Here is a 13,886-nt window from a genome sequence, read left to right as displayed (position 1 = left end):
CCTTTCCCCTTCATTGGGCCAGTCTGCAGGCACCTGGCCACCGCCTTATGGAGCCACCTGGCATAGGCAAATGGCCAATCCTCAGCTCCATCCAGAACCAACAGGAGTGGTCTTAGGGTGGTGAAGCAGGTCTAGGATCACTCAATGGACATCAGGAAAGTAAGTTTTTGCTACAACCAGAAGGCTAAGTGCTGCCATCTGGGCCTCCCTGATGATCTCCAACTCTGTGGCCAGCCTCCCATCACACTGCCTCTAAACCAACTGCACCACCCCTCCCCTGCAACTGAGCCACAGACCCCACCCTTCCACACAGATCTACTAAAAATCTCATACGAGTCTGAACCTCATTGACCTTGACCTGAAGGTCAAGGTTAGAGGTCAAGTTTCTGAGAGTCTTATGAATGTGATAATTTGAGAAGTAAGTCATCCAGGACTTTGACACTGATAACATAGGAGTAGTAAAAATCTCGGACAAGTTGACCTCAAAGTTAGAAGTCAGAGATCAAGTTTTTGGAAAACCTTGCGAATCCGATAACTTGAGAAGAAGGGGATGTAGGATTTTGAAATACATACTGTAGGTGTATCTACTAGGAGGCTGAGGGGTACCACCACCAGTATTTTTATTTTAATGACAGATGTAGACTGTTTTTTGTCAAATCTGAGTAAACTCCAGTATCTTATTGTGCTTTCACTGTGTCATCTTTAACAGAAAATGTTAGATTATTTGAAGGACAAGAAGGACGTGGGCTTCTTTCAGAGTCTGGCTGGTCTCATGCAGTCATGCAGGTATAAATAAGATTTCCTATTTCAGGGCTGAAGTAAGTATTTGTTGTCATAATGTAGAGGGTCTAACTCTTTGTTGTGTTATGTGAAAAAAAGAGAGATGTGATACAAGTAGTTTTCCATGCACCAAGACATCTCCACTGCCTTCTATACTGTGTTATGCATCTTGAGCAGTAGTGAAGATATGTAAGGATACTCTTTGTAAACTTAGATTCAGCTTTCACTACTGTCGATCTGGTCACCAAACCTACTGGCTTACAACTTTCACACCTGTCTACCACTGGGTCAGTGACCTTCTGACTAATCGCGTCCAGATGGTTAGATTAGGCCCCTGCTTCTCTTCACTGTCACATTGAACACCAGCATTATTAAGCTGTGTGTTGAACCTCCTTTTACATCCTCTCTACCCTCTGCATCCCAATCAATTTTCCACATTACAACTAAGTTTGATGATGAGAAGACTGTGGTTGGCACATCTCAGAAGAACATGTGACAGCCTTTGTAGATGAAGCCCCAGGATGGGATACAGAGAACAACCCTTAGCTCTACCAAAACCAAGAACTCATGATAGATTACTGGAGGCACAACAAATATCATAACCAAATACACATTGATGGAGACTGTGTGGCAAAAGTTCCTGTCTTCAAGTTTCTTGGTATACAAGCTTTAGAGAATCACTACTGGTCCAGAGAAAGCACTTATCAAGGCACTGCAGAGATTACACTTCTTGAGAACTCCCCCTTCATTGCCATTCTGCATCTCTGTAAGATGTGCTGACAGCTAAGTAGCAGACAGAAAATCCCTTCAGAGGATCTTAAAGTCTTCCCAGAACTAGCTGTACTCTAAACTCGCCTCTTTGGGGAACTTTTAGCTCTCACTGCCTTAGCAGAGAAGAAAACATGATTCCATTTTGCACATTACCTGTTGAAGTTACTGCACTTTGGCAGACCATTCAGGTCCCTGTAATCATGAACAAACAGATTTATGAACTGTTTCTGTTCCAGAACCATACTAGAACTGAACTCTGCAAACACTTATCTTGACTGACTGACCAGCAAAACAGTAGTTACCTTTGCATTACAAGTACATGCTTCACTCTACCGTAGTGCAGTAATTCATATTGTATTAAATTCTAGTTATTGTGTTCTCTTGTACTGTTGTGTGTTATATTCATATCATTATTTCTGTTATATTTGCCAGCACTTCTGCAAATTTGGTTGTACTTTGTGCAATGTTATGAATCTAATCTAATCTAGCGGGCAACTTTGTGTGCTCAGCACTTTTGTAAGTTTTTCAAGGAAATGGCAAACTGTACAAACTCTTTTAGCAGGGTTTAAATTATTGTTGTTTCTCTGAAAATATCATCACCATTGATCCAGCAATGAATTTTAGTACAATTTTGCACTGAATAGTTTAAAATTCAGACAACAATATGTAAAATATTTCAATAATTTAATTGGATCTTAAGCATTTTAGCTAACAAAGAAGCTTTGTAATAGTAAAAGACCATCACAATAAAGAAGATATCAAGAGCTCAATGCTTATTTATATGTTGAGGTTGTTGTCATTTGGCTACAAAAGTTTTACTTGGTTCTATTTGCTGACAGTATTATTAGGAAGGTAGTAAAAGGCACAGTTGTAGCAGAGAGAAAAAAAAGCCACCAAACAACTCAAATAAACCAGATGTCAATTTTGGAAGAGTGTATGTCAGCCTGACTCAGCAAATGTACAGACCATACACACATAAAGGAGATGGACAATGGGGCATTCAAGACAACAATGAAATAAAAACATTGAAAACCACATGAGAGACCAATATTCAACATAAACCAGGAATAAAACTGCTGGTCAGAGACTTGCACATATGGGATAAATCCACGGAAAAGGAAAACACTCATCAAACAAGGGCAAGGCAAGAACACGAATAGAGCAGAAATGTGATGGATGTAGTGATTCACACTATATTTGTCTTTGTTTTAGTGTTCTGGATCTAAATGCATTTGAGAGGCAAAATAAAGCAGAGGGACTGGGAATGGTGACAGAGGAAGGATCAGGTAAGATTCCCTGTGTTTATACCTTTTGGACTAATTTTGAAAAAATACATTTACAAAAACCAAACATTATCAAACATTTCTTTTTCCGGGATGGAGTTGATGACCTTAACTTTCTATTTATTGAAAGCATAGAGAATGTTAATATTAAAATACTTAACTTATCTAGGTCTAGTTAAAATATTTAATTAACCCAATGATGATCAGTGTAAAGCTGCTTTTAAAACAACACAATATTCTGAAATAACCTTCAACACTGTAGAAACACTAAGATTGTAGAGAGCCACCATTTATTTTTCACATTGCTCGTTATAATCAATAAAAAGGTTTTTGGTTTTTTTCCTGTGTAAATGAGGTGGTAATTCAGTGTTGCTGGTTCACGTGCATTATCAAGTATGATTTTCTGATGTACAAGTGTGCTGATGATTTGTCTTGTACATCTCTTGTTTGTAAACATTACAAAGACTTTTCAAACCATAAAAATATGTCACCACTCTTTCCAACTCCATGAAAAAAGTACAGTATTCCTCTTAGTTTGATTAGTAATATAGTAGTCAACACATTAAAAATTATAATTTGATTATCTAAATATAAAAATGTATATTAGTGTTACTGGCAGTGTTTTATACAGTGTTTCACCTTGTACAGTGCGCCTATCCCTGAAGACTACTTTAAGAAATGATAAGAAAGCTAGATTTCAGGCTACGTTGAAGACTAAAGTCATACCAAATATTGACTTTCAAACTGATTAACACTGTACAAACTGTTTTTGCCTGTCTTTGTCCCTCAGGACTTTTACATAGTACTGTAAATGCATATTATTGATGACAAAAACAAATAAAAAAGGTTCTGGTGGTATATTTTTATACATTTTAGGTTTTCTTTAATACATATTTTTTTTATTCCACATTGACGAAAAAAAGAGCTCTTTTCCCTATATGTAATCTTTTCCTTTGTTTCTTACTTTCTTTCTTACTTTCTTTCTCTGTTTCTTTCTTCCCCCTGTTTTCCTGTTCTTATTTTGGTTTACTGCACTTTCTTTCCTCCCTCAGTCATCACTCATGAGCGTGGTAATTATGCCTTCTGCCATTTTCTTGTGTGTTGGTTGGCCTCTCTCGCTCTCTCTCTCTCTCTCACACACACACACATGCACACACGCACACACACACACACACACACACACACACACATGCACACACACACACATGCACGCACGCACACACACATGTTGTGTCAGTTCTGTCCAGGTCCTGAGTGTGGACCTCCAAAGAATGTTCTCAACCTGCTCAGTGCTTGAAGCAACTTTTTTTGCTTCAGCCATTCTAGAGGTGGCCAGTTATTACCAAAGTCTTCTTGGTGCTTTTTATAATACCTCTGGGTCTGTAACGGATCTTTGTAGAAGATCTGTATTGAAGATATATAAGTATTACTCCCCTTGTAATTTTAAGGTAAAATGTATCTTGTCATTCTTTTTAACAATAAGCAAACTCATTATGATACTTTGATGATGAAGAGTTTTAAAAAATAAATAAATTTAAAAAGAAAAGAAAATCAAGACAAGGCAGAAGTGGTGGATTCACAGTCTTCCTGCCACAACCTGCTGACCTATGGCTCCCCCTCATGATTTGTACAGTGTCTGGCACATTGTGGAAATTAGAAAATGACTAGTAGTCCCCCCAGCACAGCACACCTCCATCTGCCACCCACACCCCCGAATCTTACAGTTAAACTTATGTCAGCTGATTGTTGTGTCTCAGTACTGGAGATTGTATCGTGCTGGTTGTTAATTGTTGTGAATTGTACAACTCCCCTCTGTGTTCTCAGCCACAATTTCTGTCTGTTTCTGGCATTCAGGGCTGCAATGAATAGATTGACTATGTCTGACCAGATACCAAATGAAATTGTAGACTAGACCTCTATCTTAATGCACACATTAAGATTTTAGAATAAGGTATTGTATGTCTAGTTAAAGGTGTCACGGGTCATCATAAACCTACAGACTGTTATCAGTAATTTAACACAAACAGTGCTGCAGCTTTCAGCTCAACATGTGTTAAAGCATCGTTCAGCTCCCTGCTTTGGTCTGCAGCTTTCCAGTTTGGGTTTTAAACATTAACATTCACCAGGTCACCCAGCAATTAGGGATAGGGTTAATTTCATTTTAGACACATGGTAAACAAACCTTTCAAGTCTCTTACATATTTTTTTCACCTCAAAGTTCTGATATAATATTTTTAAAAGGTTACATGTATATAGTTGTTGAAAAGAAAGTACGCCCCCTTTGAATGCAAAGATCATAATTGTCCTTATCAGGTTCTAAAAATATTTAAATACAACCTCAGATGGACATCACATGACATACTGAATGATGTCATTTATTTAACAAACTGTAAGACAAAATGCAGAAGCAGCATGTGATTATTAGATCTGCAATAACTGACAAGAAATAAGCAGGAAGGTCCTGCCACGGCATTTCAATCAGAATGGATTCTGGACTTTGACTCGGCCATTGCAAAACCATGATAGTTTTGTTTTTTAGCTGTTCTCTTGAAGATTTGCTAATGTACTTTACTCATTAACCTGTTACATTGGCCCTGTTTGGGCTGTCAAACAGAAGGCCTCCCAAATATTTGACTCGAGAGTAGTGGTATACAGAGGAGTTCATGTTGTCTGCAAGGTGCGCTGGTCCTGTGGCTGCTAAACAAGCCCCTTCACCGCTGTGCCTTTAGTAGTTGGTATGAAGCGTTTGTGTCGAGATGTTGTTTGGTTTCGCCAGATGTGCATTATGGACTGATATCTCCAGTTTGGTCTTGCATGTCTTAAAAACATTTAGCCTCATTTACAACAGTGTGTATTCAGAAATCAGTGATTCATGAATTTTTTGTGCCTGAATTTGTTTGTACTATATGAACATCCACTCCTTAAAAACTCATCTAAGAGGTGACAAAGACCTCAGAACAATATCCAAAGAGCTGTAGGCCTCACTTGCCTCAGTTAATGTTCATGACTCCGTGGTGAGAAAGAGACTGGGCAAAAATGGCCTGCATGGCAGAGTTCCAAGACAAAAACCACTGCTGGTAAAAGGAACATAAAGGCTTGTCTCAGTTTTGCCTGAAAACATCTTGATGATTCCCAAGACCTTGGGGAAAATAGTCTGGGGTTTGATAATCTGAAACATCTAAATGTGAAAAACATATAAAAAATAGGAGCTCAGGAAGGGGGCAAACAGTTTTTCACACCACTGTATATCCGTGATCTCCTTCTTATAGTCACTGCCCATAGCTCATGATCATAGGTGAGGGTAGGGATATAGATCGACCAGTAAGTTCACAAAAGAAATGTAGACTGGCTGGGCAAACTCCCACGCACTCTGAAATATCCGTAGGAGGATGAAGAGCTGGTCCAGGGTTCCACGACCAGTACGAAAACAGCACTGTTCCTCCTGTATCCGAGGTTTGACTAAATGATGAACTTTCCTCTACACTACTATAGACCTTCCCAGTGAGGCTGAGGAGTGTGATCCCCCTGTGGTTGAAGTACACACTCTAGCCCACCTTCTTAAAGCCCCCAGGGGCACCTCTGCAGATTTCCATGCAATGCGTCAACCAGGACAACTCAGGGCCTTTAGGAACTCAGGATTCCTGACCACTTTGAGGCAGTCTTTTTCCATGGCCTCACTGAACTCCTCCCACACATAAGATTTTGCTTCATCTATCACCCGAGCACAAAAGCAGCTGAAAGGTATGTGGCTCTGCTGGTACCTGTCAGCTGCTTCCAAAGTCCCTAAGGCTACACAAGCCCTGTAGGACTTCTTCAGCTTGATCGCTCTCTTCACCTCCAGCACCCACCATCTGGTTTGGGGATTAACATCATGACAGGTACCAACCACCTTGCTCCTTTCAGCATGCTGAACAATGGAGGTTGTTGAGCAACCCCCAACAACCTCCAACAACATTCCATCGTCCCTCGGAAGGCTGAAGGTGAGAGTCGAAGATCTCATGAACCAGGGCTTCTGGCAGGTGTTTTCAGTACACCTTCACAATTCTGTCCAGCATCGTTCGCCGCCACCTGATTAAACCCACCGCCAGGTGATGATCAGTTGACAGCTCAGTTCCTCACTTCACCTGATTTTCCAGAACATACAGCCACAGATCTGATGATAGGGTCTCAAAATCAATCATGGACCAGTGGATCTGATCATTGAAGTTTCCCAGTAGGACATCTGAGTCACCAGATGAAGCACCCCACCCAGTGACTCCAAGAAGGCTGGGTACTCTGAACTGTTGTTTGTGTTTATGCCCCAAATGACAGAACCCATTTCCTGACCTGAAGGCACAGAGAAACAACACTCTCCTCCACCAGCCAAAACCAATGTACAAGCACAATGTAAATAATGAAACAGTACGTCTTGTGTTGTTGTTCATCTTAAGATGGATTTCACTCATTTTAAGACCTGATAAGTGTTTTTTTTATGACCTAATTATATAAAGCCTTCAAATTGAAAGGGGATGTACTTTCTTCTTGATGACTACACACACAGAGACACTCACACATTATATATGTATATATATGCACTGCTTAAAGTTAAAGGAACACTTTGAAAACATTGGATCCCAATGGGATAAAAACCATGCTAGATATCTATAGTAATTAGGATTGGGTAATGTGTTAGCAATGAAAGGACATTTATTGGAAATGAAACCAATGAAATCAGTGAAAAAATAATGTGCGCAGATTAGTCCATCTTGCTGACATTTCCTTCCGGCAACTCAAACTTGGTAGTTTGTGCGGCCCCCACATGCTTATATGTGTGCCTAACAACATTAGGACATGTTCCTAATGAGATTAAGCACAGTGTCCTGGGGGATCTCCTCCCAGATCAAGACCAGTCCATCAGTGAGCTCCTGGGCCGCTGGAGGTGCAATCTAACAAGGTTGGATGGACTGAACGTAGGACATAGTACAAGTACCTGAGGTATAACTGTTGGATTCGGTCTGGTGAACATAGGGGCCTGACTAGTCAGTGGTATCACTTCTTTCATCCTCCAGGAACGGCTTGCATACTCTCACCACATGAGGCCATTGTCATGCACCAGGACCCACTGAGCGACCATAGAGTCTGACAGGGCCTGACTTCCAATAGGTATCATCCTGATACCTGTTGGCAGTCAAGGTGCTATTGCCTATCCTGTTGGTCTGTGTGTTTGTCCATAAATATGCCTTCTCAGACTATCACTGACCCATCACTAAACCATTCATGCTGGTGTTACAGGCAGCATAACGTTCTCCACTGCGTCTCCAGACCCTTTCATGTCTGTCACATGTGTCAAGGTTAACTTAATCTCATCTGTGAAATGCTGAATGATGTTACTGGCAGCATAACATATGATTGTTTGGCCGATAAGTTGACACCAGTGATCATTTTGTAGGTCTGGCAGTGCTCAACGTGTTCCTACTGATGGGATATGGTCCTTTTACGGTGCAGTCCTTCTAGAGTAGCTCCCTATCTTCTGAAATCTCCTCCATGCTCTTGACTCTGCTAGGAGACACAGCAAATGTTCTGGAAATGGCACGTATTAATGTGCATCCTGAAGGAGTTGAACTACCTGTTCCCTGTAGGGTCAGCTCTATAAGATAACACCAAAGCAGCTAAATTGATCAACAACCCTCTCTGTTACTTAACTCCCCGTAGGTTAACTGCCTTGATGGTATACTTGGATTAAAGTGTTCCTTTAATTTTTCTGAACCATATATGTATATATATATATATATATATATATATATATATATATATATATATATATATATATATATAATGTGTGTGTATGTATGTATAAAATAAACTAATTAATTGCAGCCCTTCTCATTTCTAATATTTTTGTACATTTCGCCCTCTTCAGTCTCCCTTCCTTTTCTTTTTCCTTTTGAATGTTGCACTTGAGACATGAAAGTGGCTGTTTTTGGCCATGCTGCTCTGCCAGTTTTGTGAAATCTGAACCATCTTTTCTTCCTTACCCTCTTTTTCTCTCCATTTACTGGCTGAGATGTGTTCTGTAGTCGCTGTATTTGTTCATTGTATGTTAACAAAACTTGATTAACCATGATCTTATAACTGATTTTTTTAGATTTTATGTTTGAACTTATTTTCACCCCAGTATTGTGTCTTAAGCTCATGGTTTGGTTGTATATGTTGTATGTGTGTCTAATAGTCTAATTTTTAATAGACTAGAAGTGCTTTCATTTTTATCTCTGGTCAGTTTTAAGCAAGCCTTTAATATACCTATGTTATTGCCTTTACACTACCAACTGTTTAAGTTTCATTATAAGGACATGAAAAGACAAAGAGTTAGAGAACTGTTGGCTGTTATTTATACATTTGTGTTGATGCTATCTGTGATCTACTAACAGTTTATATACAAATGCACCGCCAGTTGATTTTATTTCCGACGGCATTCTTCCAAGAGCAGTGCAAATATGTGCGTGAGGGAGTAACAGTACACCAGTAGAAAGTGTAAGTGCAGGTTTTACATTTGTGCGTTTCTCTGAAAAAGTATAGTAAGTGAGATCAATGTGGGGAGGCTGGAGGAAAATCTATATTATTCATATAAAAGCATATACATATTCTGTCCTGCTCTGTGCACTCCTGACTCTTGGTGGCGCTGTCACTTGGTGTTCGCTCGCTTTGTGGTAGAGTATCACTTCCTGTTCCTGCTCAAACACAGTGGTGTTTCTGAGTAGCTTTTCTGCTTAGCAATTTAATTAAAAACTTTTAGATACATTCCTTCTTCATAGTATAATCTTCACATGCTTCATCTGAAGCACCCTTTCTGTGTACTCACTACCTAATTTATAGCCAAAGTATTCACTCAGGTCGTGTCCAAATTCATGGGCTGCATGCTCCTGAGGACGCATTTGTAGACCGATTACGTCACAGCGACGCGCCGAAGGCTGTCCAGATTCGTAGACTCCTCCGAATGCAGCCGACAAATGCGTCCTCCTTTTCCCCGAATTTGAAGGATGGGTCGGGTGTGTCCTTCGTGGCCCACCATATCCCAGAAGTCAGAGCGCGGCCCAGCCAAACTCCAGTTTCCGGCAATGGCGGCCGCTACTAAGTTTTAAAATTACTCTTATTACTCTTTCTCGGTCACAAAATAAACTTTTAACATATTTTCAGGTGAGCTCAGTTTATCAAGATATTGCATATTTGCAAAAGTGGTTCAACGTTTTCGGAGACGTCTGTTATCCACCAGCTCGATAGCTAGCCGGGAGCTCGAGGGTCACTGAAGCCGCCGAGAACGGCACAACTCCCGGCACATCATTTTCAGATCACCGCGGACTTTCGCTACTCAGGTTAAACGTAATATATAAGTCACTTAGACAACCTAAAAATGCTATTGTTTGGCTTTTTTCAGTGTTTTATTTGTTCGTGAGTAAATCGGTTTGGCTGAGATTAAAATTATTAGATTAGATTAGATAAAATAAAACTTTATTAATCCCCCGGGTGGTTTTCACACAGCTGAATAAACGTCAAACAGAAAACTGATTAAACAAAAGTGTGAGATGGTCGAGAATTTACGCCAGTGTCCTGTTATATTTTAGATAGCAAGGAGCAGACGGCCGAGTTTATTAAACTCCACCGAGACAGCGGTGACGCTAATCAGAAGGCTAGACCGTCCAATTCCACGGCTGTTTACTTCCGGCCTACCCGACCTTCTGAGGACCCGGCCCACGTAGACCGCTCAGGCCGGGTCCTCAGGAGGATGCAGCCCATGAATTTTGACACGACCTCACTGTCTCTGTACTGTTTCGCTAGCTTAGCTTAGCTTGTAGCCGACTCGTTAGCACCATGGCTACTTCACCTGTCCCTCCTGCACTTTCCTGCTCATTGTGCCAGATGTTTAGCTACTCCTCGGCCTCCTTTAGCAGTAATGATACCTGTAACAAATGTAGCATATTTGCAGCTCTGGAGGCCAGGATTACTGAATTGGAGACTCGGCTTCGCACCCTTCATTCACCCGTAGCTAGCCAGGCCCCTGTAGCTGGTGCAGCCGAAGATAGCGTAGGCCCCGCTAGCTGTTCCCCGGCAGACCCCAAGCAGCTGGGGAAAGAGGGCGGCTGGGTGACGGTGAGGAGGAAGCATAGTCTTAAACTGAAGCCCCAGGTACACCACCAACCTGTTCATGTGTCTAACCGTTTTTCCCCACTCGGCGACACACCCGCCGGGGGTCAAACTCTGGTAATTGGCGATTCTGTTCTCAGACATGTGAAGCTAGAGACACCGGCAACCATAGTCAATTGTCTTCCAGGGGCCAGAGCAGGCGACATTGAAGGAAATTTAAAACTGCTGGCTAAGGGTAAACGTAAATACAGTAAGATCATAATTCACGTCGGCAGTAATGACACCCGGTTACGCCAATCGGAGGTCACTAAAATCAATATTGAATCGGTGTGTAACTTTGCCAAAACAATGTCGGACTCTGTAGTTTTCTCTGGTCCCCTCCCCAATCAGACCAGGAGTGACATGTTTTGCCGCATGTTCTCCTTAAATTGCTGGCTGTCTGAGTGGTGTCCCAGAAACGATGTGGGCTTCATAGATAATTGGCAAACCTTCTGGAGGAAACCTGGTCTTGTTAGGAGAGACGGCATCCATCCCACTTTGGATGGAGCCGCTCTCATTTCTAGAAATATGGACCAATTTATTAAACCCCCCAAAATATGACTATCCAGAGTTGGGACCAGGAAGCAGAGTTGCAGTCCTACACGCCTCTCTGCAGCTTCTCTCCTCCTGCTACCCCCCCAAAAACCCATCTCCATTGAGACTGTGTCAGCTCCCAAACAGACAAAAAACAAACCAAAAACCAGCAACAAACAACTTAAACATAAAAAATCACAAAGAAAGAACAATACAGTATCCACATCTGAACCAAAGAGTAAAACAGTGAAATGTGGATTATTAAATATTAGGTCTCTCTCCTCCAAGTCTCTGTTAGTACATGACTTAATAATTGATCAACAAATCGATTTACTCTGCCTTACTGAAACCTGGTTGCAGCCGGATGATTATGTTAGTTTAAATGAATCAACACCCCTGAGTCATTCTAACTACCAGAAACCTCGAAGCACAGGCCGAGGGGGCGGTGTGGCAGCAATTTTTCACACCAGCCTATTAATCAACGAAAGACCAAGACAGACTTTTAATTCATTTGAAAGCCTGATGCTTAGCCTCGTCCACCCCAGCTGTAAAACTCAGAAACCAGTCTTACTTGTTACCATCTATCGTCCACCTGGGCCTTACACAGAGTTTCTCTCTGATTTCTCAGACTTTTTATCTGATTTAGTGCTCAGCTCAGATAAAATAATTATTGTGGGTGATTTTAACATCCATGTAGATGCTAAAAATGACAGCCTCAACATCGCATTTAATCTGTTATTAGACTCAATTGGCTTCTCCCAAAATGTAAAAGAACCCACCCACCACTTTAATCACACTCTAGATCTTGTTTTAACATATGGCATAGAAACTGAACATTTAACAGTGTTTCCTGAAAACCCTCTGCTGTCTGATCATTTCCTGATAACATTTACATTTACAATAATTGATTACACAGCAGTGGAGAGTAGACTTTATCAAAGTAGATGTCTTTCTGAAAGTGCTGTAACTAAATTTAAGAATATAATCCACCCACTGTTATCATCTTCAATGCCCTGTACCAACACAGGGCAGAGCAGCTACCTGAAAGCTACTCCAACAGAGGTCGATTATCTTGTTAATAATTGTACCTCCTCACTACGTACGACTCTGGATACTGTAGCTCCTGTGAAAACTAAGGCCTCAAATCAGAAGTACCTGACTCCGTGGTATAATTCTCAAACATGTAGCCTAAAGCAGATAACTCGTAAGCTGGAGAGGAAATGGCGTGTCACAAATTTAGAGGATCATCATTTAGCCTGGAGAAATAGTTTGCTGCTTTATAAGAAAGCCCTCCGCAAAGCCAGAACATCTTACTATTCGTCACTGATTGAAGAAAAGAAGAACAACCCCAGGTTTCTCTTCAGCACTGTAGCCAGGCTGACAAAAAGTCAGAGCTCTACTGAGCCAACAATCCCTTTAACGTTAACTAGTAATGACTTCATGAACTTCTTCACAAATAAAATTTTTATCATTAGAGAAAAAATTACCAATAATCATCCCACAGATGTAATATTATCTACAGCTACTTTTAGTACCATTGATGTTAAGTTAGACTCTTTTTCTCCAATTGATCTTTCTGAGTTAACTTCAATAATTACTTCCTCCAAACCATCAACGTGTCTTTTAGACCCCATTCCTACAAAACTGCTCAAAGAAGTCCTGCCATTAATTAATGCTTCGATCTTAAATATGATCAACCTATCTCTAATAATCGGCTATGTACCACAGGCCTTCAAGCTGGCTGTAGTTAAACCTTTACTTAAAAAGCATCTCTAGACCCAGCAGTCTTAGCTAATTATAGGCCAATCTCCAACCTTCCTTTCATATCAAACATCCTTGAAAGAGTAGTTGTCAAACAGCTAACAGATCATCTGCAGAGGAATGGCTTATTTGAAGAGTTTCAGTCAGGTTTCAGAGCTCATCACAGCACAGAAACAGCTTTAGTGAAGGTTACAAATGATCTTCTTATGGCCTCTGACAGTGGACTCATCTCTGTGCTTGTCCTGCTAGACCTTAGAGCTGCGTTCGATACTGTTGACCATAATATCCTATTAGAGCGATTAGAACATGCTGTAGGTATTACAGGTACTGCACTGCAGTGGTTTGTATCATATCTATCTAATAGACTCCAATTTGTACATGTAAATGGAGAGTCCTCTTCACACACTAAGGTTAATTATGGTGTTCCACAGGGTTCAGTGCTAGGACCAGTTCTATTTACATTATACATGCTTCCCTTAGGCAGCATCATTAGAAGACATAGCGTAAATTTTCACTGCTATGCAGATGACACGCAGCTCTATCTATCCATGAAGCCAGGTAACACACACCAATTAGTTAAACTGCAGGAATGTCTTAAAG

General features: G+C 40.8%; 1 protein-coding gene across 1 annotated transcript in view; it reads left to right on the top strand.

Moving 5' to 3' along the window:
• The window catches only part of ryr2a (ryanodine receptor 2a (cardiac)), a 267,874-nt gene that overhangs the window by 201,356 nt on the left and 52,632 nt on the right, over positions 1–13,886 (top strand). Inside the window, exons 87-89 of the mRNA XM_025909791.1 lie at positions 710–786; positions 2,764–2,837; positions 3,887–3,904. Coding sequence (XP_025765576.1) covers positions 710–786; positions 2,764–2,837; positions 3,887–3,904 — 169 coding nt within the window. The remainder of the gene's footprint in view (positions 1–709; positions 787–2,763; positions 2,838–3,886; positions 3,905–13,886) is intronic.

The sequence above is a fragment of the Oreochromis niloticus genome, linkage group LG8 (genome assembly GCF_001858045.2).
Source record: "Oreochromis niloticus isolate F11D_XX linkage group LG8, O_niloticus_UMD_NMBU, whole genome shotgun sequence".
NCBI lineage: Eukaryota > Metazoa > Chordata > Actinopteri > Cichliformes > Cichlidae > Oreochromis > Oreochromis niloticus.
The sequence above is the reverse complement of the archived record's forward strand: the minus strand, read 5'-3'. Positions and strand labels throughout refer to the sequence as shown.